The sequence below is a fragment of the Syngnathus scovelli genome, chromosome 13, assembly GCF_024217435.2.
Source record: "Syngnathus scovelli strain Florida chromosome 13, RoL_Ssco_1.2, whole genome shotgun sequence".
NCBI classification, from domain to species: Eukaryota; Metazoa; Chordata; class Actinopteri; order Syngnathiformes; family Syngnathidae; genus Syngnathus; species Syngnathus scovelli.
The window spans coordinates 6,914,336-6,939,697 of record NC_090859.1 but is presented as its reverse complement, the minus strand read 5'-3'; the positions used below and the strand labels follow the sequence as shown (position 1 = coordinate 6,939,697).

General features: G+C 42.0%; 4 protein-coding genes and 1 long non-coding RNA gene across 5 annotated transcripts in view; 2 read left to right on the top strand and 3 right to left on the bottom strand.

Moving 5' to 3' along the window:
* npr2 (natriuretic peptide receptor 2) overlaps positions 1-14,978 on the bottom strand; it is a 52,675-nt gene extending 37,697 nt beyond the window's left edge. Inside the window, exons 1-4 of the mRNA XM_049737184.1 lie at positions 14,282-14,978; positions 2,451-2,629; positions 1,627-1,740; positions 1,385-1,520 (exon numbers count right to left, since the gene is read on the bottom strand). Of these exons, the coding sequence (XP_049593141.1) occupies positions 1,385-1,520; positions 1,627-1,740; positions 2,451-2,629; positions 14,282-14,978 (1,126 nt within the window). The remainder of the gene's footprint in view (positions 1-1,384; positions 1,521-1,626; positions 1,741-2,450; positions 2,630-14,281) is intronic.
* LOC137840837 (uncharacterized) lies at positions 10,503-13,867 on the bottom strand. The gene is made up of 2 exons (XM_068652675.1): positions 12,079-13,867; positions 10,503-11,977 (listed from the first exon to the last, which is right to left on the bottom strand). Exons 1-2 carry the CDS (start codon positions 13,715-13,717, stop codon positions 11,853-11,855), a joined length of 1,764 nt encoding a protein of 587 aa, XP_068508776.1. The 5' UTR covers positions 13,718-13,867; the 3' UTR covers positions 10,503-11,852.
* On the top strand, positions 14,922-15,396 carry LOC125979242 (uncharacterized). Its single transcript, XR_007485266.2, has 2 exons — positions 14,922-15,060; positions 15,154-15,396. It is a non-coding gene; the product is annotated as an uncharacterized lncRNA (long non-coding RNA).
* A 1,758-nt stretch (positions 15,397-17,154) lies between these two features.
* alad (aminolevulinate dehydratase) lies at positions 17,155-22,549 on the bottom strand. The gene is made up of 12 exons (XM_049737224.1): positions 22,390-22,549; positions 21,839-21,980; positions 21,641-21,691; positions 20,805-20,901; positions 20,424-20,559; positions 20,221-20,304; positions 19,573-19,661; positions 19,218-19,273; positions 19,060-19,147; positions 17,798-17,884; positions 17,538-17,667; positions 17,155-17,440 (listed from the first exon to the last, which is right to left on the bottom strand). The coding sequence occupies exons 2-12, from the start codon at positions 21,955-21,957 to the stop codon at positions 17,382-17,384; spliced, it is 996 nt and encodes a 331-aa protein (XP_049593181.1). The 5' UTR covers positions 21,958-21,980; positions 22,390-22,549; the 3' UTR covers positions 17,155-17,381.
* Positions 22,550-22,662: 113 nt separating this feature from the next.
* tmem203 (transmembrane protein 203) lies at positions 22,663-24,670 on the top strand. The gene is made up of 2 exons (XM_049737241.1): positions 22,663-22,811; positions 23,153-24,670. The coding sequence occupies exon 2, from the start codon at positions 23,365-23,367 to the stop codon at positions 23,779-23,781; it is 417 nt and encodes a 138-aa protein (XP_049593198.1). The 5' UTR covers positions 22,663-22,811; positions 23,153-23,364; the 3' UTR covers positions 23,782-24,670.
* Positions 24,671-25,362: the final 692 nt, after the last annotated feature.

Here is a 25,362-nt window from a genome sequence, read left to right as displayed (position 1 = left end):
TTTTTTCATTTGCACATATTTGTCTGATCGCGCAACTGCAGCGCACCGCGGAACGCGCAACCGTAGCGCGTCGCCCACCGCGCAACTGCACCGCGCTGATCGCATTATTGTGACAGAGCCGTCGCTGAAATTTACAAAATATTTTTAAAGTCCTGATGTATGTCCAGGGAGCTTAATTTTGTTCCATCGCGCAACTGCAGCGCACCGCCGAACATGCAACAGTAGCTCGTTGCCGACTGCGCAACTGCACAGCGCTGGTCGCATTATTGTGACAGAGCCGTCGCTGAAATTTAGAAAATATTTTTAAATTCCTGATGTACTTTCCAAAATTTAAGTGGACCTAAGTGCGCAGGGAGCTTAATTTTTGTTCGATCGCGCAACTGCAGCGCACAGTCGAACGCGCAACAGTAGCGCGTTGCCGACCGCGCAACTGCACCGCGCTAGTCGCATTATTGTAACAGAGCCGTCGCTAGAATTTAGAAAATATTTTTAAAGTCCTGATGTAGTTTCCAAAATTTAAGTGGACCTCAGTGCGCAGGGAGCTTAATTTGGTCCGATCGCGCAACCGTAGCGCGCCGGGCGCTCACTGTCGCATTGCTTTAAGAGCGTCTTTGTGTTTTAGGATGGCTTTACTGCTCCCACTTGCTTTCTTTGGAGGCATGATTAGGGGTTAATACAATCCTCAGAGTAACGAAAATTCAATAACAACGGAGTCAGTCGGCATCTGGGTCGCGCGGTCGGGTTTTCTCGGTTCCTCCTGGCTCATCTCGCAAGGTTCGACCTCCGAATTTTGTTGGACAACCGAAGCAAAAAAAATCTCGAATTTTTTTGTTCGAATTCCGATTTGTTCAAGAACCAGGACGTTCGAAAACCGAGATTTGACTGTAAACTAAGTAGATGCAGCTCACTGTCAAGTGCCGCTATTTGAGCTAATTTTGGAACAGTTCTGAGGGCGACTCATGCAGTCCTCACGGGCGACCTGGTGCCCGCGGGCACCGTGTTGGTGACCCCTGGTATAGACTATGTATAAACCTTAATCTTTTAATCGTTTCTCCCGTGTTTTGCTGCAGTATAAATAGAAAAAGAGTGAAGGCGACTTAAAATAAAAAACGAAAAATGGTTTAACAAAAGCAAGAGGAAACTCCTTATGAAGTTATAAACACACTAAATGACCTGCCTAGGCTCACTAGGCTTTCTTATTTTTCCATTAAAAATGGCACAGATTGATTAATAGGCAGTATATGGTGGAAGAATATGTTTGAGATATCTATCCAAGTGAAAAAGTGAAAACGTGAAATGTATTGATGAAATATGAAATGGCACCAAAATAAAAAAGAGCCTTCATAATTAACTCTAGCTGAAAAGTAAAAAAGCAATTGCTCACCCCAAATTTGGCGGTTTTGTGTTCTCATTGTGATGTTGATGCCATCATTTTGCGCTCCTCCTTCAGCCAACGTTTCTTCCAAGGCCTTTGCATACAGTACAAACCCATCATAAAAGCTGCCTGCGATATAGTCCATCTGCATGAAGACAATTATTTTGTTAAAGTAGTGGATTGATAAAGACAACATTTGCTCATGTCACTTAACATTCATCTCAAAATGGTTTGCATATAATTTAACATACCAGTGATGGTTCCAGATGCACGCCAAAATCTTGCTGTGCTCTTGCATGGAGTCGTCTCTGAAAGTCTTTGTACTCTGGATTATCAGGAGGTCGGTATGTTATAATGAAAACAGACTAAAAGGACACAGAAATATAATGTATATAATCAGAGCTGAGAAGCACATAATAGAATAATGATCCAAACAACTTGCGCAAAGACATTCTCAAATTCAGCAGAATTATTTTACACTGGCTTGTTGCAAGCAGAATTGCATCTTCAATGTCAATTGCCATGGCAACCCTCGATCGCTTTAACCGATTTATCTACTTCAGTGCTCTAAGTATAAAATGTATCTACCAGCCCAGAGAGGTGCAGCTTTATTATTTGTGTACTAATGCTACAGCCCTCTATTTTTGTCATTTTAATTATTGTCATTGTCAATTTTTAATTAATAATTGTCATTGTCAATTTTTATTATTTTCATAATTACTGATCCAAAATCTTAATTTAAAGCCTAATAAAAAAAAATACTTGGCCCAACTCCTGGTTTAAGGCTCTGAATCCCAAACCAATACATCACGATTTACCTGCTGTCAAACGAAAATCATGAAATATGTACCATGTTCTAACTCCCATGCTAGGTGAGGAAAAAAAATTCAGATGGATATAGATAGGGTCAGCCACCATTATACCGGGCTTGAATTTAAGTAGATGTTCTCGCTGTGCTTACGTAAGTTTTCTCTTGGGACAATGAAAGGCTCGATCTTACCCACGGACTCAGCCAAGAGCTAGAGAAATATGCATGAATGTCCATATGTGTGCAAGTGTTTTGAGTTGAGTGTACCTTAAAGACCTTGATGGGATCGTCGTCAAGGTCAGAGTTCTGCCATGGTTTGCGCTCTATCAAGCTTTCTGCAAAAACATCCAGATAAAAAATGGCATAGTTTTCTGGGTCCGGGATCTCGCTGTGGAAAAGTTTCATGATGTTCAGGAAAGTGTCCACGGGGCCACATATGTACACAACTGCAAAGGGGAGGGGAAAAAAAAACAAGATAACATGTAATCATTCTTTTTAATTAAGCAACCAACCATTAATCAATTCATTGACAACTAATTCATAAGCAAAATAATCACTATTTTAATAGATTGTTTAGTGATCTGAAATTGTGTAGATTCTCAGAATTTCAGCCTCTCAGCAGTAAATATACTCGGAATTTTTTAGTCCCCTATGAAATCAGACAAATCTACAATTACTTTGGAAACCAATTATCAACATTCATGCATATTTTTGGTCCAAAATTATGAAATATTTATTTGTGCATTTTGTACTCTGTTAATTTGAAAAGTATATTGTATTTATTAAAGGGATGAAAATGAAAACATTTTTATAGCTAACTGATCGATGAATCTGCAAAATAATAAACGGATTAATGAAATATTAAAATAATTGTTAAAAACAATACCCCATTCTGGACTGACGCGAAGTACTGTTTTTTTTAATTAAAAAAATTAACAAATTCTTACATAGGAGGTTTTCCCCAATGTCAGCAAAATAGACACTAAATGAACCTTAGCTTTTAATGCAAAGAAAGTAAATAACTTTTGCTCTTACAACATGTTCAAGTTGGATTGGAGGATTGACAAGTTTGAGAACGTTTCAACAACCTCCACACAGATGGAATACCTTAACACTCACAACTCACTGAAAAATGTGTTCAGAGGCATATTTTTTTGCCTCCGCTACATAAAATACCTGCAGTAATCTAGGCATCGGGCAAAGAAGACATAATGTGCTCAACTGTATAAAAAAATATTAGTGCCGCATGTTTGTATACTAAATTAGTTAGTTCTGAATGTGTGTCAAATGAAGTTACAAAAAGTATTTTATTTGAAAAAGTGGGTCTCGGTCTAATTCTTTAATCCACACCAGGCAGCATTAGTTTACGACAAGTGGTACAATGTGCCTCCTCTGAAATTGTCAAATTGTGGCTGAGTTTGGGGGTATTTGTGATTGTCCATGCTTCTGCTGCATTCACCACATTCTTGGAGTTGTTTACTAACTGAAAAATGTATGAATTGTAGGAAGTGCACAGCCATTTACTTTTTTTCCCCTCAAACTCTGGGATTTGCTTCTCCAAGTATAGAAGCAATTTGTTTGACACCGTAGCTCGATCCACGGTTGTCATGGTAACAAAAGTGTGGGTAAGGTGGTTCATTTTCATGACAGGAAAACCTTCTCAGAACAGACTCAGTTCTGGAAGGCTTATAGGCCATACAGGGGGTGTATTCTACTATTCCTGATCCTTTGCGCATTTTAATGAAATAAGAAAGAAAGTAAGTCTGTTTCATTTACACAGACAATACTCTAAAAATATAGATATAGTTAATATACAAAAACAATGGGAAAAAAACTAAATAAAAATCTAACAAAATTAAAAATAACGAGTCTAAATATAGAGTATGCCTAATTAAATGTATTTTTAACTTTTTTTTAAAAATATCAAAACAAAAAATACAAGGTCTATTACCTTCAGTTTTGAATATTGTTTGAGGCAAAATTAAGTAAAAAGATGGTACCCAAAGTTTCTTATGCTGGGGAGAATATTTGTAGAAGTAGATCCTTAGAGCAAAGCTTTCAATGCTTGGTAGGCCGATTGAACACTCCAAATTGTCCCGAGGTGTGAGTGCGAATGCGAATGGTTGTTCGTCTCTGCGTGCCCTGTGATTGGCTGGCAACCAGTTCAAGGTGTCCCCCGCCTACTGCCCGATGACTGCTGGGATAGGCTCCAGCATGCCCGCGACCCCCGTGGAGATTATATACTCTTTAAGTGAGTGTAACCTTGGATATCATCACAATCAAGTCCCCAAATTAAGTATTTACCCATTTCTCAACTGTAAACTGCACTTTTACCCTCTTAATGGACAGTAAATCCTGGCATTCATAAAACTCTCCAAATCAAATGATCAGATTTTTTTTTTTTTTTTACTGTTTTTGCAATCCATGACGTTCAACCTTTGAACTTTTGCCCCACCCCCAAAAACGTGACGTAAAAATGGAATGTCAACTAAATGTGTCCTTATTATTTAAATGGGTTGCAACCAAAATGAAAAACATTCACAGGCGTAGTCAAAATTAAACCAACATCTTATTGTCTGCTCTTTCGAAAATCAACCTGAAGGCTCGTCTGTCTGAAATGAACTTTCACCCTTCCTCCTACACTTGCCTGCTTTTGCACAGCAAAAATATATAACCGCCAGTATTTTCATTCCAGACATATGCCGGACCGGAGGCTCACAGCTCAGAGGCCACTTAGCAGACATTTCCTCATTGGTTGGACTAATATTGAACGCCAACTGTCATCTGTTCCATCATGGTTTAACCATGCCAAGCAGTTCTGCTGTCTCCTGGATTGCACCCAAAATAAATGCCCCAACAGTCAGGGGCAAAATGGCCTTGTGTGTTATGGCAGCCTAAGGTAGACAGACTCACTCTTCAAAATCATACTCCTTCTATTTCCTCCTTTCTTACTATATTGACAACAACACACATTAATAATATTTGGTCTCCAAAACATTAAATATAACTGTAGAAATAGTACTGGGGGAAACACAAAAATGTAAATTTGACGTTGAGCAAAAATGTCCTTATATGGTCTTTAAACATATTACCGAAATCTTTGACTTTTTTGCCACCAGCCTCAACAAAGAATGAGAGTTTGTTTTGTATTTTATATACTGTAGAATATCATAAAAGCAGAAGGTCACAGTTCATGTCCTGCTGTCTAGACTCATAAGCTGTATACACCGATGGGAGCGGAAATTTTTTATACCAACTCAAGCTCTGCTTTCAAATCACTGAGTCTTTCTTTACCTGAATGATCAGAAGTTGTTTTAATTCCATTTTAAATGTATTTTATGTGATGGTGTTTATTTTCTCTTATATGCAATCATAAAGGTCCTTTTTTTTTAATTGCTTGGAATAAAATACAGTAAGGAAGGAACTTTCTTGTTCTGAAATGAGTAAACCCCAGTGTATAAAACAAGATGCATAAAAGTATGCTTGGATGAGTTTGATGAGTGAGAGCCTGACTCACCCCATCGATCCCTGACCTCAATACCATCAAACACACTTGTCAGAACTAAAAGAGATTGTAAGCCAGAATCTCTCGTTTAACATTAGTGACCTCTGATGATTCAACAGCGAGAATTGGTCGGAGGAAAGGGGGGCTTTTATGCAGAGTAAAAACTGAACCCAGCAGCACAAAGTATCTAAAATGTGTTTTGTTCAATAATGGAAAATAGTATGGGACCGATTCCCACGACCACAGTAAATGTACTTCCCACATCTTCGTTTTCCAGGAATTACAAGGAAGAATTTGGGGAGCTAAAATGATGGATAGAGGTTTGACTGTGTAACTGCACACAATCACTTTGTCAGCTGTAAAAGCTCAAATGACGTGAGTCATCACCATAGTTTAGTGCACTTCTTCCCAGTCTCAGCCTCTCGACATGCAAACCCAGTTTGGGAGAGCTGATAGCCTTGAGGTTATCTGTTGGTAAAAGTGAATGCCGAGCAAGCTTTGACAAAACCATTTGCTTCCATGACCTCCAGCTCACAAGAGCAACATCATGATTCATCCAGGCTGCAGGGGCTGGGGCTTTTCTTTACTTTAATTAGTAATGTACAGCGCCTTTGCTATTATTTGTATTTGTACAACTGATCAACAAAATAATTCAGCTTGTATTTATTATACTACCAGAAAGATTTATAATTAAGATCCATTCGTCTGTGCTCATTTCAGTGATCCATGATTCATAAATACAATTGCAACACAGCCTGCAACATTGATGATTAAAATCCAATTACATACTGTATTGAACATATGATACAGTGTGACTTGTTGGTTGGAGTGGGGTATATGTAACTGAGAGCAAAAATACCACAGATCCGTTTAGAAGTCATGAAAGGTAAAATTCAATTAAAAAGTAAAGAAATATAGCAAATAATATATACTAATTTCAGTTTCAACAATTTAGTACAGTGCTCGAGTTTTGCCATTCTATATTAATGACACTTTTATTTAATGCTCAGAACGTCCGTTTTACATTTTTAGTTAGATATCATTATTGTAAAAGCTTCAAAGCCTCTAACGTGTCAAACTCAAGGCCCGGGGGCCAGATATGGCCCTCCACATCATTTTATGTGATCCGCAAAGACAAATTTTGCATTGACTTTGTGTAACTTTGTGTTACTAAAATTACAAATTGCCTTCACTTAACAAAAAAATATAGAGATATTGCTGGCAATTTTTGTTACCATGCGTCTTTTTAGAATATTTGAATAGCTTTTACTAGTCTCTGATTTCAAAACTAGTTATTCATCAGTTTGTTTTGTAGCCTACATTGCATATAGAAGACGTTGGCAATCATACTGGCCCTCCAAGGGAAATTATGACTATGATACGGCCCGTGACAAAAATGAGTTTGACACCCTTGCTCTAATACATTCCTCACTCACTCACTCACTCACTCACTCACTCACTCACTCACTCACTCACTCACTCACTCACTCACTCACTCACTCACTCACTCACTCACTCACTCACTCACTCACTCACTTACTCACTCACTCACTCACTCACTCACTCACTCACTCACTCACTCACTCACTCACTCACTCACTCACACACACACACACACACACACACACACACACACACACACACACAGAGGTGCATTGAGTGTGTGTGTGCAGGGTTAGGAGGCCAGGTGAAAGGTGGAACAGCTGCTGTGACACGTTTCTGTAAGATGTTTAACACACTCCTCAGTTCTTCATTTGTGACCTGACCTTCCAAAATCCTGTGTGTTATCCAAGTGGCTTAGATGGAACCCAAAGCTCTGTCTAAACTGTAATAAGGATGTCTCTGCTGTTGCACAAGGTCACTATGTAAACACTTCCCATCTCATAGCATAGTAACAAGATTTACATTAATAGTCAGACACATTTACCGTTGTTGTGCCCTGAGATTCATATTGGCCTAGAAAGACATGCAAAATTTTCAGGACAGCACTAAAGGGCCGTCAAACAAAAATGCAGCACTTTTTGTGAATAGTTGCTGGCCCTGTCAGAGACTAATTTGCTAACAATTACTCAACCAAACGTTGATAATCACAATGTTTAAAAAGCAGTCGTTCCACGTTCAAGTGACTTGACATGTTGAGTTGGTGTATGACACTGATTTTTTTTCCCGCGATTTTACACAGAGTTTGGAGTCCAAAATTTGGGAATCGTGTTCACCCTAAAAGCGCGTTATTTAGAAAGTCTTGTAAGTGTAAAATCAGAGCCATGCATATGAGTGTATCGGGAAAATGTAGCATAAGCAGTTATAAAGCTCAAATAGCCTTTACCGATCGCCGTCTTTATGGTCGTACTGAGTGTTGTTCTGACTTCTTCTTATGAAACGCCTTTAAATTAGTCATGGAAATTAGATCACTAAGGTTTACGCCGCTAGTCATTTAGCTTTGTACGGTCTTTACATATCGTCCATTTAAATTACTATTTCCAAAACAGTGAAGTCAATGTGAACAACATTTTGTTCCGAGTTTATTTGAAATATTTTTATTTAACTAAAGCGACGTCCCAATGTTTTTGGCATCATCAATGGGTGCATGTTGTCTTACAAATGAAAATGTATTTACGATGAAAAACATTGGGGTTCATGACCAAACCGCGTTAGACAAAAGGAAGAATCAAAGCGTGTTCTATCGGGGTTTAGGTGTATTGAGTTTATTTATTATTATTATTATTCTGCGATTGGCTGGCAACCAGCTCAGGGTGTCCCCCGCCTACTGACCGATGATGGCTGGGATAGGCTCCAGCACGCCCGCGACCCCCGTGGGGACAAAGCGGTACAGAAAATGGATGGATGGATGGAGTTTATTTTACACTTCAAATTAAGGACTCATAGAAAAATGACTAACTTTAGGTAACATTATTTAAAAATATAATATTTTACCTTAAGAGTACAACACAACTATGAAAAAGTCAAATTAACTGGTCAATTTAAAGATTAAATAAACATCGCTTTGATCAAAATGTGCTTAGTAGGGCTAGGAGCGTCACAATATACGTATTTCATGTCAGTCTATTGATGATAATAATTGATTTGTTTTACCAATTTAAAATCAGAAAAACAATTAGTTAGATCAAATTAAATTAAAAACAAGTAACAGCAGTTACCTAAAAACACAAAACAGCTACTGTATTTGTGGTTTCATCACTGTTTGGGAAAGATTACTGACTAGTAGTATTATTCCCTCTTTTCATGTAGCAGAGCATCTTTATTTGACATTGATTATACTGCATCTGTTAACTTGAGAACGAACTTTTGATTGAAGAATATATAGCCATACTGAATATATTGGGTTTTTTCTTCTGCAATTATGGCTATCAAGTCACATAAACCAGAGGCTAATTCCACATTTCAGTTGGATATTGACTGTTATCGAAATAATGTTCTATCCATCTATTTTCTATCCCGTTTGTCCTTGTTAGGCTTGAAAATGAACTGGAACTTATTCCAACGGACTTTGGGAAAAAGGGAGGGTACAGATAACCTAACATGGGAGTTGTTTATAAGTGATAGAGGACGAAGATTTCGATGGATTTAATGATTTGGAGTGAAACGGATGGTTCGATGAACTTGTTATTTATGTTGTAGTTTTTTGAATAACTCTTAATGTGTTACATCAGGCACGTTCTCAGTTCCTCGTTAATGTGTTTATGTAACATTAGCATACCGTACCGTTCAGCCTGATGTTGCCTATTCATGTCTGTTCTTGGTGTTGTATTTTGTCAAATAAATTTCCCCCAAAAATGCGACTTATACTCCAGTGTGACTTATACATGTTTTTTTTCTTCTTTATTATGCATTTTATGGCTGGTGCGACTTGTACTCCGAAGCGACTTATAGTCCGGAAAATATGGTAATAATAATGATAGCGGCACACTGATTAGCACATCCGCCTCACAGTTCGAAGGGTGCGGGTTTGATTCCACCTCTGGCCCTGCCTGTGTAGAGTTTGCATGTTCTACCCGTGCCCGCGTGGGTTTTCTCTGCGCACTTCGGTTGCCTCCCACGTCCCAAAAACATGCATGGTAGGCTTATTGAGCATTCCAAATTGATCGTAGGTGTGAGTGCGAGTGCGGATGGGTTTTCCGTCTCTGTGTGCCCTGCAATTGGCTGGCAACCGATTCATTGTGTTCCCCGCCTACTGCCCGATGACTGCTGGGATAGGCTCCAGCACGCCCGCGACCCCCGTGTGTCCCCACGGCGGTACAGAAAATGGATGGATAATAATAATAATAACAATAGTAATAAAATCATTATTATAATAAGATTTATATCCAATAATAGTAATATACTAATATAATAATATGTTATTATTATTATTATTATTATTCATACAACAGGTCAATGTATTGACTCAGGTCATAGAAATTGTTAAATGTGAGCAGAAAGGTTGCTGGTGAGAGATAATGCAGACAAAATGTTTCCTTTGCAGATCAGCCCATCAATGGCATGCAGTCAGAGCCATTATGACAGCTGTGTAAACAATTCTTCCTTTAGAAGATAATATCATAAAATAACATTTTCTAATATCTACCCTGTTTAGACTGGTTGTTGTGGCCTTGTATTGGAAGCTACTTTCAAAACTCAAAATATTATATACATTCCATTATAATATTACGCCCGGACAACCCAGACTACATGTTATACTCTTCATTTTGGGACAATAACAGTTAATTTGTCAGCTTTTCGAGGGCAATTTTTGTCAATGTTTATGAGTAATCATTGCACAACAGAGTATATGTAACATAAGAAAGATTCAAGTATCCATCCATCCATCCATCCATCCATCTTCTTCCGCTTATCCGGGGTCGGGTCGCGGGGGCAACAGCTTCAGGAGGGACTCCCAGACTTCCCTCTCCCCAGCCACTTCATCCAGCTCATCCCGGGGGATCCCAAGGCGTTCCCAGGCCAGCTGAGAGACATAGTCTCTCCAGCGCGTCCTGGGTCGTCCCCGGGGTCTCCTACCGGTGGGACATGCCCGGAACACCTCCCCAGGGAGGCGTCCAGGAGGCATCCTGATAAGATGCCCGAGCCACCTCATCTGGCTCCTCTCAACGTGGAGGAGTAGCGACTCTACTCCGAGTCTCTCCCGGATGACCGAGCTTCTCACCCTATCTCTAAGGGAGAGCCCGGACATCCTGCGGAGAAAACTCATTTCGGCCGCTTGTATCCGAGATCTCGTTCTTTCGGTCACGACCCATAGCTCGTGACCATAGGTGAGGGTAGGAGCGTAAATCGACCGGTAAATTGAGAGCTTTGCCTTTTGGCTCAGCTCTCTCTTCACCACAACGGACCGGTACAGGGTCCGCATTACTGCCGACGCTGCACCGATCCGCCTGTCGATCTCACGCTCCATCCTCCCCTCACTCGTGAACAAGACTCCAAGATACTTGAACTCCTCCACTTGGGGCAGGATCTCATCCCCGATCCGGAGAGGGCATTCCACCCTTTTCCGATCGAGGACCATGGACTCGGATTTGGAGGTGCTGACCCTCATCCCGACCGCTTCACACTCGGCTGCGAACCGTTCCAGCGAGAGCTGGAGATCACGGCCTGAAGAAGCCAACAGCACCACGTCATCTGCAAAAAGCAGAGACGCGATGCTGAGGTCCCCAAACCGGACCCCCTCAACGCCTCGGCTGCGCCTAGAAATTCTGTCCATAAAAATTATGAACAGAATCGGTGACAAAGGGCAGCCTTAGCGGAGTCCAACCCTCACTGGGAACGAATCCGACTTACTGCCGGAAATGCGGACCAGGCTCTGGCATCGGTGATACAGGGACCGAGCCGCCCTTATCAGTTGGCTCGGCACCCCGTACTCCCGAAGCACCCTCCACAGAACCTCCCGAGGGACACGGTCGAACGCCTTCTCCAAGTCCACAAAACACATGTGGACTGGTTGGGCAAACTCCCATGCACCCTCGAGGATCCTGCCGAGGGTGTAGAGCTGGTCCACTGTTCCACGGCCAGGACGAAAGCCACACTGCTCCTCCTGAATCCGAGGTTCGACCTCCCGACGGACCCTCCTCTCCAGCACCCCTGAATAGACCTTACCAGGGAGGCTGAGGAGTGTGATTCCCCTGTAATTGGAACACACCCTCCGGTCCCCCTTCTTAAAGAGGGGAACCACCACCCCAGTCTGCCAATCCAGAGGCACTGTCCCCGATGTCCACGCAACGTTGTAGAGGCGTGTCAGCCATGACAGCCCCACAACATCCAGAGCCTTTAAGAACTCTGGGCGGATCTCATCCACCCCCGGGGCCTTGCCACCGAGGAGTTTTTTAACTACCTCAGTGACTTCGACCCCAGAGATTGGAGAATCCGCCTCAGAGTCTCTAGGCCCTGCTTCCTCAATGGAAGGCGTGTAGGTGGAATTGAGGAGGTCTTCGAAGTATTCTCCCCACCGACTCACGACGTCCCGAGTTGAGGTCAGCAGCACGCCATCCCCACTGTAAACAGTGTTGACGTTGCACTGCTTCCCCCTCCTGAGACGCCGGATGGTGGACCAGAATTTCCTCGAAGCCGTCCGAAAGTCATTCTCCATGGCCTCACCGAACTCCTCCCACGCCCGGGTTTTTGCCTCAGCAACCGCCGAAGCCGCGTTCCGCTTGGCCATCCGGTACCCGTCAGCTGCCTCCGGAGTCCCGCAGGCCAAAACGGCCCGATAGGACTCCTTCTTCAGCTTGACGGCATCCCTTACCGCCGGTGTCCACCAGCGGGTTCGGGGGTTGCCGCCACGACAGGCACCAACGACCTTACGGCCACAGCTCCGGTCGGCCGCCTCAACAATGGAGGCGCGGAACATGGTCCACTCAGACTCAATGTCCCCCGCCTCCCCCGGGACGTGGGAAAAGCTCTGCCGGAGGTGGGAGTTGAAGCTCTTCCTGACAGGAGATTCTGCCAGACGTTCCCAGCAGACCCTCACAGAGCGTTTGGGTCTGCCAGGTCGGACCGGCATCTTCCCCCACCATCGGAGCCAACCCACCACCAGGTGGTGATCAGTTGACAGCTCCGCCCCTCTCTTCACCCGAGTGTCCAAAACATGCGGCCGCAAATCCGATGACACGACTACAAAGTCGATCATCGAACTGCGGCCTAGGGTGTCCTGGTGCCAAGTGCACACATGGACACCCTTATGTTTGAACATGGTGTTCATTATTGAAAATCCGTGTCGAGCACAGAAGTCCAACAATAGAACACCGCTCGGGTTCAGATCAGGGGGGCCGTTCCTCCCAATCACGCCCTTCCAGGTCTCACTGTCATTGCCCACGTGAGCATTGAAGTCACCCAGTAGAACGATAGAGTCCCCAGAAGGAGCGCTCTCCAGCACTTCCTCCAGGGACCCCAAGAAGGGTGGGTACTCTGAGCTGCTGTTTGGTGCATAGACACAAACAACAGTCAGGACCCGTCCCCCCACCCGAAGGCGGAGGGAGGCTACCCTCTCGTTCACCGGGGTGAACCCCAATGTGCAGGCGCCCAGCCGGGGGGCAATAAGTATACCCACACCTGCTCGACGCCTCTCACCGTGGGCAACTCCAGAGTGGAAGAGAGTCCAGCCCCTCTCGAGAGGGCTTGTACCGGAACCCAAACTGTGTGTGGAGGCTAGTCCGACTATATCTAGTCGGAATCTTTCTGCCTCGCACACCAGCTCGGGCTCCTTTCCAGCCAGAGAGGTGACATTCCATGTCCCAAGAGCCAGCTTCTGCAGCCGGGGATCAGACCGCCAAGGTCCCCGCCTTTGGCTGCCGCCCAGCTCACATTGCACCCGACCCCTTCGGCCCCTCCCACAGGTGGTGAGCCCATGGGAAGGGGGACCCACGTTTCCATTTCGGGCTAGGCCCGGCCGGGCCCCATGGGCGAAGGCCCGGCCACCAGACGCTCGCCTTCGAGCCCCGCCTCCAGGCCTGGCTCCAGAGGGAGGCCCCGGTGACCCGCGTCCGGGCGAGGGAAAACTAAGTCCATTTATATTACTCATCATAAGGGGCTTGTGAGCCGTGCTTTGTCTGGCCCCTCACCTAGGACCCGTTTGCCATGGGTGACCCTACCAGGGGCATGAAGCCCCCGACAACATGGCTCCTAGGATCATAGGGGCACGCAAACCCCTCCACCACGATAAGGTGACGACTCGCGGAGGGGAGAGATTCAAGTATGTTGAAGGAAATTACCGACTTTCACTTACTCTGTCCAAAAACGATTATTTACTTACAATGATCTACAACAAACATCTTTGTTCATTTATGCTGTCTACGTATAGTGACATTATATATCGATTTTGTGACATTTAATTTCTAATGTAAAATGCGTACCTTGCCTAATGGTTGGGAAACAACTCAATAAAAGTTATCTTTCAGTAGGTGAGCCCCCCCCCCTCCCAATGCTCTTGGTGCCTTTGTAAAAACTTTGAAGTATGTGAAGTCTTATGTTTATACGTTTTTTAATTTGAGCCATATTCTGATTAAATGTTCTCATAAGATCATATTGTAGGTTGTATTTCAGTTTGATGGATTTGAAACTGCAATATTGAGATAGAACCAGTACTTACTTCTGCCTCGCTCCTTCATAAAGGCAATGAGCTCCTTATAGTACTTGAAGTCGTCTTCATAGGGCTGTGCCTCCACCGTGATATTCATCTCCTCCTTCAGCTTCAGGTAGATGCCCTCCGAAAGGAAGTAATGCGGCCGATCGTCATGCCTGAGGTCGTGGAAGATGACCACGGCGCGGGACGTCCAGTTGAAATGCGTGTGCAGCATGTTGGTGAAGTCCCCCAGCTTGGTGGTGGACGGGCCGCTGCGCACGATGGTTCGATACTCGTCGCGCTTATCAAAACCGTACGCGGGTCCTCCAGCGGTGATGAGTGGGAGTTTCCAGTGGGATGCGAAGCGCCCCACGGAGGCGAGCGGGTACACGCAGCCGGGCCCGAAAAATGCGTCTGGGCGGATGTAGAGTTTGGCATCCACAGCTACCACCTGGGCTCGGCTCTCGGCGCATGAACCCGCCACCGGGTCCTCGGTGCTGTAGTTGAGGATGTTAATGGACCGGCCGAGGAGTAGCCCGTGTTTGCCGTGGAGATCTTCGTGCGCCATGAGAATGGCTGGGAAGACGCGTGGCAGAGCCCAGGGGTACTTGTGGTGGTTGTCCGGCAGCATCACCGCCACGGTTATGTTGCTCCTACACGACGGGAGAAGGCAGCAGGACACGGCCAACATCAGGCAACATCCCAGCGCTTCTCTGCAGCCCATGACGCACGCACCGAGGAGTCTAGTACGGCACCGGTTGGAGTGGAGAAACGACCGGCTGGGCACCCCCTGACGCCAAACATAAGTCTCTCTTTCCTTCTGTTTAGCTTTCGTCTTTCTCCTACTTTCTCTCAAAAGTCACTCAAAGTCAACAGTGGCGTCATATTTGTATTGTCAGACGGGCTGTGCCATGCGTCTCTGCCGCGTAAATCCACGTCAAAACGAGTTGTGCGCCCAAAGATGGACCTCTCCGGCAGTGAGTCGTCTTCCAACTGATGATATGAGGGGGAGGCAGAGCATCCATCCAGATGACTTCAACTTTAATAAAAGCAGCCCCTCATACTGCTCGGCCCCCACACGTCATACGCTGTAAAAAGCACAGTGAGTGGTTGCCGTGTCAAATAAATGACTTTTAATTTAATCGATTGGTCTGATGAACCCGGGTAAAATATTTAAATATTTGATCAGATTTTAACATTTTTCAGGCCAAACCTACAATATTCTTTTTTATGTGTTTAAGACGGGTTTGCCTTATCAATTTACAATCGTGACCCATTAACGGCACCCGATAGAAAAGAATCACAAGTTAGACAATGACAAAAGGCATTGTAACAAAATATACTTAATAAAAGATAACGCTCAACCCGATTTTAGTTTTCTTCAATGCAGTGTACAAATACAACTCCTCAAATAGTCGAAAGTCGCCCCCTGGTGGTCTTTACATGCGCTACTTTCCAATAAATCCAGTACTTTTATAAATTACAGAATCACTCTAATATAGCTGTGCGTAAATGTCTCGGTATTATTTGCTCTTTCAATTATCTTTTTCATTGTAATTGTTTTCACAGCAAATGGGAGTACTCTAAAGAAGTGGTCCCCAGCCTTTTTAGCACCACAAACCGGATTACTGTCTGACAATATTTTCACAGGCCGGTGTTTGATGACGTCACAATTCTTTAGTGGGGAAAAAAAAACTTTTGAAAACAATTCTACAAAATCAAAAGTCGAAAGCATCAATAAATCAAATAATCGCCGACTGCACATTGTTTTCGTCTCAAAAATCGTCCGTGTTTGAACTATGATCCAATTTCCGCAAAACAGACCAACCACAATCCTAAACGTCATTGTACTGTCTTTCCAGCCAATCATGTAACAGAACAACGTGCGTTACCACATAACCACCACCATCCCAACCTGCATGCGAACACGACAGTGTAATTATAATCATAAACGTGAAACCACTGTGTGTTCTGTGCAACTTTACTTGCAGTATCCTCATACGAACCAACAGCACAAATATGCAGCGCAGGAACGCAGCGTGTAGGACTCGCTTGTTTTCCCCCATTTCCGGATCAGTGCTCTGTGTGCCGCCCTGGTCATTGCTGTCCAATGGGAACACAGATCGTCACAAGCGTGGATGTGTATACGTACTTCACTTGCAAAACGTACAGTCTGAATACGAACCGCACCAAACGAAAACAAATTAATTCCGTTTTCGGTCCGGACCAAACAAGCGGACTGAAGGACTTTTCTGGTCTGAATACACCCTAAAACACAGGTGTCAAACTCAAGGCCCGGGGGCCAGATACAGCCCACCACATCATTTAATGTGGCCCGCGAAGACAAATTGTGCATCAAATTCGCAAATTTTAATATCTTTTTTTTTTTTTAATATTCGACCACTTCTTACTCGTCTGATTTGAAAATGAGTCATTTGTCAGTTTGTTTTGTAGCTTTTACTGTATACAATGAGGTGCTCAAACATTTATTTGGGTTGACAGTCATAATGGCCCTCCAAAAGAAGCTGACTACAATGTGGCTTGCGAAAAAAATGAGTTTGGACTTCTGCCTTAAAACATAGGAAAGTGGGCCCTTAAGGGCTGGAATTGCAATTCTGAGTGTTTGGAAATGCATGCAAAAATGATCAAGTTAAACTTAATAAACTTTTGGTTGAAATTTTAAGAGGAACCTAAAAATGTAATAATCTTGAATAGGTTTACTCATATTGATATATGCTCAAGTTTTGAATGCACACATCCAATTGTTTCATGTTTCAGTACTTTTTCCATAACTTCATTCAGCAGTTGGGGGTTTGCATCCAAAGATGTAGATCCAAATTGCCCTAAGTTTAAGTGTAGAGGTGCATTTTAGGTTCATTCAGAAATTTGACCCATAAGAGAACTTTTAAATTGTTTGTTTGTAATTTATATAGCTAGGAATCTGGGATATTAAAAAATGCATACAACAAAAACTAATATAACGTGTTTTTACACACATCCCACCAACAAAGACTTTAAATGAATGCCTAAATGTACTGAATTTGTACCCTGACATTTTCAAGTGCAGCTTTTTGGTAATTAGCTTTAAAGAGAATATCTTCTTCAATGAGGCTCTGATCTTCATTCGTCACTCTTTCAACCAGTCGAGCAACTGAGGGGTGTAGTAAGTAATGATAATGTCAGCACCTTAAAAAGGAAAAAATATTAGTTAGAAGACTGACAGTAATTCCAGTAATATTTTTCAACATTCAACACACACACAAACACGCGCGTGCTTACATACCTGCCCTGCGGAAGGCGGTCATGGCCTCCATCACAGCAACTCGCAAGTCAAACGCTCCGGCTTGTGCTCCATGCCACATCATGGCGAACTCTCCCGACACATTATAGACAGCAAGGGGATGAGTGGGGAACTGAGAAGAGACAGAAGAAAACATTTCTCACTACATCTACACAGAGCCTAATGACAAATAACATCTTAAAACACTTGGAGAAAGTGGTCTTTTTTTTTTTTTTCTTCAATTGCTCATCATTAAAACAGACCTTGTCCTTGACTTCTCTCACTATGTCCAAGTACGGCAGACCCGGTTTCACCATTAGCATATCAGCTCCTTCTCTTACATCACGCTCCTGAGGCACAGAAGTGTTACACAAACTTCACTTTATAGCATTTGTAAACCAAATGTACATGTATACAGTTGGGAATATTCGGCATTGTGTTGAGGATAAACTTGAAATTCACTAAAGACTTTACAGGTGAACATAACAGGACCTTCTCAAAACCTTTGAATGCACAATTGTCCAATGTTTCAATATTTTTAGCACAACTTCGCATTCCTCTAAAAAAAGGATATGAACAGCAACATTTATTATTATTATTATTATTATTATTTCTGTGAGTCTTCCATCTCTCGATTTTTGTTGGAACTTGCTGATGAATGTCCCGCTGAGAACATCCTGTTTGAATGCTCGCAATGGTTTGTTCCTTTTATTGATGAAAGTATGATGAGGGTGACATTATAAAGCAGTTCTACAATTGTACGATGCCGATGGCTTGAGACAAGTAACTTGTCCAAATATTACCAAAACACTGAACACTTGCACAAGTGCAACAAGAAGGTAATATAAAGTACACCAATAAAAGTTTCGAAATGTCAGTTTTGTGTGTCTACCATATTTTCCGGGCTATAAGTCGTACCAGCCATAAAATGCAAAATAAAGAAAAAAAAAGACTTATATAAGTCGCACCGGCGTATAATTTGGGGGTAATTTATTTGATGAAATCCAACACCAAGAACAGACATATCATCTTGAAAGGCAATTTAAAATAAAAATAGAATAGGCAACAACAGGCTGAAGGTACAGTATGCTAACGTTACATAAACACAAACAAGGAACTGAGAACGTGCCTGATGTAACATATTAAGAGTTACTCAAATAACTATAGCATAAGTAACATGCTAACAAGTTTATCGAACCATCTGCGTCACTCCAAATCATTAAATCCAACGAAATCTTCATCCTCGTTGTCACTTGTGAACAACTCCGCGAACCCCATAAGTACAAGATACAGCGCTTTCTCCTCTACGTGGCTTTCGTCAGACTCATCGTCAGTTGCAGTTCCAATTATTCCACAGGCCTAGAGCGCCCTCATGCAGTTTAGTGTGAAAATAACATCTAAAATGATATAATGTGATGATAATTTCACACATAAATCACACCTCCGGCCAAAGTATTAAAAACAACTGACTTATTGTCCGGAAAATACGGTATGTTATGTGAGTAGAGTGAATACTATTGTTTACCACAGCTCGAATGGCAAGCCCTCTCGCTCCAGGAGGGAGTTGGTAGCAGCGCCTATCCCCAAAAGCTGGCTTGGACTGTGCAGCATCTCTGCACAGGCACCGCTAGAGGTTTCAATATGTTTAAATAAGCAATGTTTGTGTATTATACCTTTACTTACCTGAAGGGGCCATAATAACATGAAGCAAACTTGGCACTGTAGCTTAGCACTGACACCTGGAAATAAAAATATGCATAACATAAATAAATCATTTGAATTAGGGTGAAATTGTTTTTTGCAACATATGAGAGGAAAATATATTGCATCTTGGTCCTGTACTCAACAGTACCGAGCAGTACTTTAATTTTGCTTGCGATACTATCATCGGTTTCACTACCATTAACTGGAAAACACTGGCTGATCTGAGCCCGGGGGGGATGGGGACTGGTCTAAATTAACAGATGATGTTGCGTTTTAAGATTAACTCAATGATAATAATAATAGTTTGCAATAGTTCTTTTCCTGTGCAACGTACCTTGTTTCCTAAACCATTTGCAAGCAATGCTTGTTTTATGGCCCAGACTCTGCCATCCATCATATCAGAGGGAGCAATTATGTGACAACCTGCAGTAAAACACAGACTTTCAATATTGATTTAAAACTGGGGTAAAAATATACATAGTACATACATAGTATTTCTCACTATTCCCCCAATTTGCATACATTTCCCTTGTTAATACACAATACATATAATATATTACAAAACAAAACAACTTTATTTATATTTTATAACAGCTGCAGGGGTAACAAAGCGCTTCACATATGGTACTGGGACTACCACAAAGACAACAGTAAACAGTATATTGAAACACAAACTTATATCCAGTAGCAGAACACTAACAGTCTATAAAAGAATGCTCAACTTTAAATGAAATACAAATGATCAAAATGTTTTTTGAACTCAATCCTATATGTACTACTGTTAGTTTTTCAATCAAGTGAGAGACCTTATGAATATACTCAATATCTATTTTTCATGAAGTATTCTGAAATTCCATTGTAGAGACAAGGAAACTTGCACAAGTGAATTGTTGTGTGAAGGCACCCCAAATATATGACGATTGACACTTTAAATGCTCGATAGACAAAATAGATGAGACAGATCATACAAAACTGTGTTTACCAGCTTTGGCGTAGGCTAATGCCACTTCTGCCAGTCTCAAACAGCTGGCATCATTGTTCAGAGAGCCATCTTCATTCAAGATACCTGGAAGAGTAATGAAAATACATAAAGATTTTCTGTGCCAACCCACTGGCCATCTTATTAGAGACCACTGAGCCATAAAACATTGCTGAAGACAGTCCATCACAAAATGTAACACTAACCACAGTGACCGTGTGACGTGTAGGGACACAAGCAGACGTCACATGCCACCAGCAGATCAGGGAAAACAGATCTGATCTTCTTCACGGCCATCACGGCTGGTGTGTCATCTGTGTCTGCCCCTGACCCTCTGTCATCCTAAACCACAAAAGATCCGCTTATCTGCATATATTCTGACTTCACTTTAAGGGCAGGAATTCTGTTTTATACGGTCATTTTAACTTTCCCAAAATTTAACATGCAACATATTTTCAATATTACAGTCCATATGAATCCCCTTAATGAATAAATGATTCAGTCCACGCATTAGTTCTCATTACTTCCAAATACAGTGACACTTTCCACTTATATCCTTGCTCTCATTGAACATTCATTGTACATACCTTTGCTATATTTGCAGGCACCCCAAAAATCAGCACACACTTCAAACCGTTCATTACAAGCGGCTGCAACATTCCCTCCAGTTTATTCACTCCATATCTATGACAGGGAATACATTAGAAGCGTATTCATTACAAATTACAAAACATGATTGATTATTTATACCGATTTAATTATCAGCCTTAGTCTTCTAACTTGTATTGCAAATAATAGTCACTAAATTAATTGTCTAATTAGTACCTGGTGCCTATTGATTAATATTCTATGTTTCAGTATTTTTGGCCACAGATTTGTTATCAACTAATTGATTTTCAACAGTGTTGGTTGATACTTTAGTGCACTCCATAATGCCTCATTAGTTTCAAGACATGGTTCATCAACAATCAATTTTACATAACTAAATTCTTTACGATCAATGAAGCTGTTTAGTTTATTATGCCCATTCATAACATGCGTGCAATTGTTGCAATCAGACATAGAAAATCAACCAAACCAATAGGTCGGTAAAATAGCATGCTTCGACTGAAAATGACCAAAGTCTATGAGCGTGAAGACAATCAGAATTATGAATGAGAAATGTTATATTGTTGTAAAATTTACCACCAAGTTTCACAACAATAATATCACCCGTTTGCGTGTAGCACATGCTCATCTTATCTGTGTCCAGAAACAGTATTTTGTGTTCGATCCACCCTGACTTATGTTTTTTTATCTTAGGACAACACCCTCTCATATCAGTTGCCATTTTTGCACACATTTTTCCACCCATGAACATGGATGGGGAATTCAATGTAGTCTCGAATTAAATACCATCTGGATTTTGTTTTGGTTTTCTCACCTGGCTTGTCCAGGCAGGCTTCCAATAGGCTCCACAGCATCAACATTGTCTCTATACAATTGGCAAGAAACATGGAGTAAGACCAAGAGAAAAACTTACAACCCATTATGCCTTCATTTAGTTGTAACAAACAGAAACTCAAAGCCCCGTACTCAAAATGTCATTGAATCTCATATAAAGATAACGTTTGTCACTTACGTGATGAAAATTGGGTATATTAAGTTTTCTGCTTTTATATCTGTGGCACAGGTCTGCCAGTATCTTAATGTTGGATGGAAGTAGCCACTATGAATGATGGACTGTGCTGGTATCTGCATCTTGACCCTGGGACAGACAAATGCTGTACACACAAATACAGACAATGAGCAGAAGACATTGGGAATGTCTCCATGAAGAATTACCTCATGCACATCATTGTCCTTCATCACGGTTCAGTCAGCGTTAAAACTGACCAAGCATGCGTGAAGCTGCTTCTCAAACAACTGTGGTTTACTAAATGGCTTTTTAAAAGTCTATTTATATATTACTACCAAGTCCATTAATGAGCATAAACACAACACTATAAATTAGGTTGTAAGCAAACACTTTTGACACCTTTTTAACATTTTGTATCGGGTGCGTTTGAAGACATCGGGAAAACTCAAGTGAGTGGTCACCTCTGGCAGGAAAAATGTTTGAAGTTACGCAAAATTTAAAAACAACGTCAACAAGAAACTAATAAGAAAACGAAAGAATTAAAAACTACTTACCTGGAGAAACCAGTCAAGTCCAACAGCGTGACTCTTCTCCAGTGGATTGACTAGTAGATTTTTCTTCTTCTTTAGATTCGACCCGCACTGTTAATACTTCGCTAGTTATCACTATCGCCATCTAGCGACTCGGTGGTTGCTAAAAACAAAACAATTATACTAGGCATATCCCATCAAACGAATAATTACATTGTGGCACGTATCGTATTGTTAGCTTTAATTTGACACGTCAGAACATTGGGCTATTTGAAAAAAACGGACGCCACAAGTAGTCGTGTATCGGCCACCATACTATTGCATGGTATTCTCGCGATGTTGCCGCAACGGTGAGATAAAAATGACGATGCTAATGCCGTGTTAGCATTGTGCATGGTCGTTTTTCCACAACTAAATGGAAAAGAGAGCACACCACTCCGATTGAGGTACAGAAACGTGTAGTCACACAATAACTCATAATTCATAACTCAATTCAAGAGTTATATGGAACGCTAGTTTGATTGTTTCATCTCCGGTAATGTGTTGTTTGCTAGAACTTGTGTTGCTATGAGGCTGGCTCCAATGTTAAGCTCTCTGCGACGATGCCTCGTTGTCTGCGCTTCAATATGGACTGAATTTTACAGTTTTCGCTTGGATAACACTAGTTGATATGCCAGATGAAATAAGAATTTGTGCGAGAAAATATGTGCATATACGGCCAGTCGATGCTGCTAAACTAATTAAATAAAGGTCATGTCCTCACACTTTTATTGTTATTGTTTTCTAGGAGTGTTTACTGATATCCAGAGACTCGGAGTACATCTTGCACCTGGATGGATTCAGAGATGTAGCCAATAGTGAAGTGTCTCTTTTGAGCTTCATGACCTCCCTCGACCAGACACATTTGGCAAGTCTTCACTCCTCTTGGGCGGCATCGACTCAGGGCACCAGTTGTTTTTCAACAATACATATCTAACTGAACATCCAGATTCCTCCACCATGCTGTTCTCTTTACGTGAACTTGTTCAGTGGCTAGGCTTTGCCACTTTTGAACTCTTTCTTCACTTACTGGCGTTGCTGGTTTTCAGTATGCTGGTTGCCCTTCGTGCTGACATGTTCACCCCCACGTTAAGCTGGTGGCTAGTGTTCGTCCCCTTGTTTGCCGCTGATGGTCTCAGCACCTACTTCACAGCTATAGTATCCATCCGGCTTTACCAGGAGAATGAGAAGCGCCTGGCAGTGCTGCGGCTGCTTTGGGTGCTGACGGTGCTCAGTCTGAAGCTGGTGTGTGAGGTGCTGCTGTGCCAAAAGTTGGCGGAGCAAGAACAAGCCAGAGACCTTTGGTTTGGCCTCATCGTCTCACCACTGTTCATCCTTCTACAGCTGCTGATGATACGAGCATGCCGAGTGAACTGAGGAGGTGGTTGGATGTTTAACATTGCAAGGAGCGGTTTTCATCTGCTGTCAAGCAATTTAAAGCACAACAAGGGTCTGTGCTTCAGTTTGGCTTTATGGCACCACCTTGTTTATTGTGAACATGCATCAAAGCTGTATGTTCCACGTGTTGCACACATTTAATTTGTGTCTGTGTTTCTAATTCAACCAAACTGAACAAAAACTGTCACTGTGTTTGGTTGTGTAGATATGCAGTGCTTCAAAATGTCTGCTGTATTATGGAGAAAGTACTACCTTTGTGTCAATGTATTTTAGGAAATTTTTTTACGTGTCCATTCCAGCAACTTTTGACCTTGAAGTTAGTCATAGTCACATGATTTTATGCTAAACATTTGATTTGCTCCTGACAATAAAATGGAGCCAGGGATTGTGATATAACAACTTTGAGAGCAGTCAACAGACTGGGTTTTCACACATTTGTGAGTTGTTGAGGGTGCATGATGTGAGATATTGTGTGGATATGGGACAATAGTGCCTCTTATTTGTGCAATAGGTGATAGACAACCTTTGAAGATAAAAGAAATGCACATATGCACACAAGGCAGTGAGGTACCGTGGGATAAGAAACACGGCACAAGCAGTTGCACCAGTAATGTTTTCTTCTTGGGTTGGAAAAATTAAGTTTAAGTGAGTCACTTCTTCTTTTTCTTTTGCCTGCTGCCCACACATGTGCACATAGATGACAAGCATGTTGGCAAATGGCAACGGTGTCTAAAATTGGCCATTGTGTGGAAAGTACATGGCGCTCTGTATGTGTCGATTTAGCTAAGACTTTGACAAGATATTTATGATTTGTTATTACTGCAACTTAAGATGTATATAAGATGTAAATAAACCAATATTTAATCTAGTTCTTTTCTGAGAAACTTCTAGCGGGTAAATCCTGAGTGACCCGGCAGGTGGGAGTCTAGCACTCCTTCATTTAACCACAGGGAGGCGCTTTTGCTTTGTTGACAGAAAACATTACTTTTTACGCAAGTCAAATCACTGGTTTCACATTCCCTGAAAAATCTAATAGTCAGCATACGTAGTTATCATTTATAATTTGCGTGTTATTGAGTATAGCAACACCAGCATGTAATTGTCATTAAAGCAAAAATCGCCTTGAGTTATGTCTGATTAAATCCGTGTGGATTTTTTTTTATCTTTAAAGGTGCTTTGTTTTGTTTATACATATACGTAAAAGTTAAACCAATAAGCAAGTAGACAAAAGCATGATTTTATACGCCCACAAGCACCAGATGCGCAGTGTCAGTATATTACGTATCCCATGAGGTTTATCCGAGGCGCAATGATTGATAGTTGGAATTTGTGACTGGGATTTCCCCTTGAAGGTCAATGAGCAACGTGCGCTCTTCGCGTACTTAGTTCTTTTGTCATTGCACTCATTGTGCCACAAAAGGCTTGGTAATGAAAGTTTGATGAGGTAATCTCTTGTGTGCAGTCATCAGGGTGCTGATTCATACAAACCAATCCCCTTCTCGGGTCGCATGTTGTTTTTTCCAACCGGATTATCGACAGGTGGAATATTGTATGCGAGCG

Coding starts and splice junctions, on each gene's coding strand:
- alad (XM_049737224.1), bottom strand. CDS start 21,957: ATGCAGATACCAGCACAGTCCATCATTCATAGTGGCTACTTCCATCCA. Junction 20,560..20,804: donor TGCCTGCAAATATAGCAAAG/GTATGTACAATG, acceptor TTTGTGGTTTAG/GATGACAGAGGGTCAGGGGC. Junction 19,274..19,572: donor CAAATGGTTTAGGAAACAAG/GTACGTTGCACA, acceptor TTTTATTTCCAG/GTGTCAGTGCTAAGCTACAG.
- tmem203 (XM_049737241.1), top strand. CDS start 23,365: ATGCTGTTCTCTTTACGTGAACTTGTTCAGTGGCTAGGCTTTGCCACT.
- LOC137840837 (XM_068652675.1), bottom strand. CDS start 13,717: ATGATGAGTAATATAAATGGACTTAGTTTTCCCTCGCCCGGACGCGGG. Junction 11,978..12,078: donor TTCCATTGAGGAAGCAGGGC/CTAGAGACTCTG, acceptor GATGAGATCCGC/CCAGAGTTCTTAAAGGCTCT.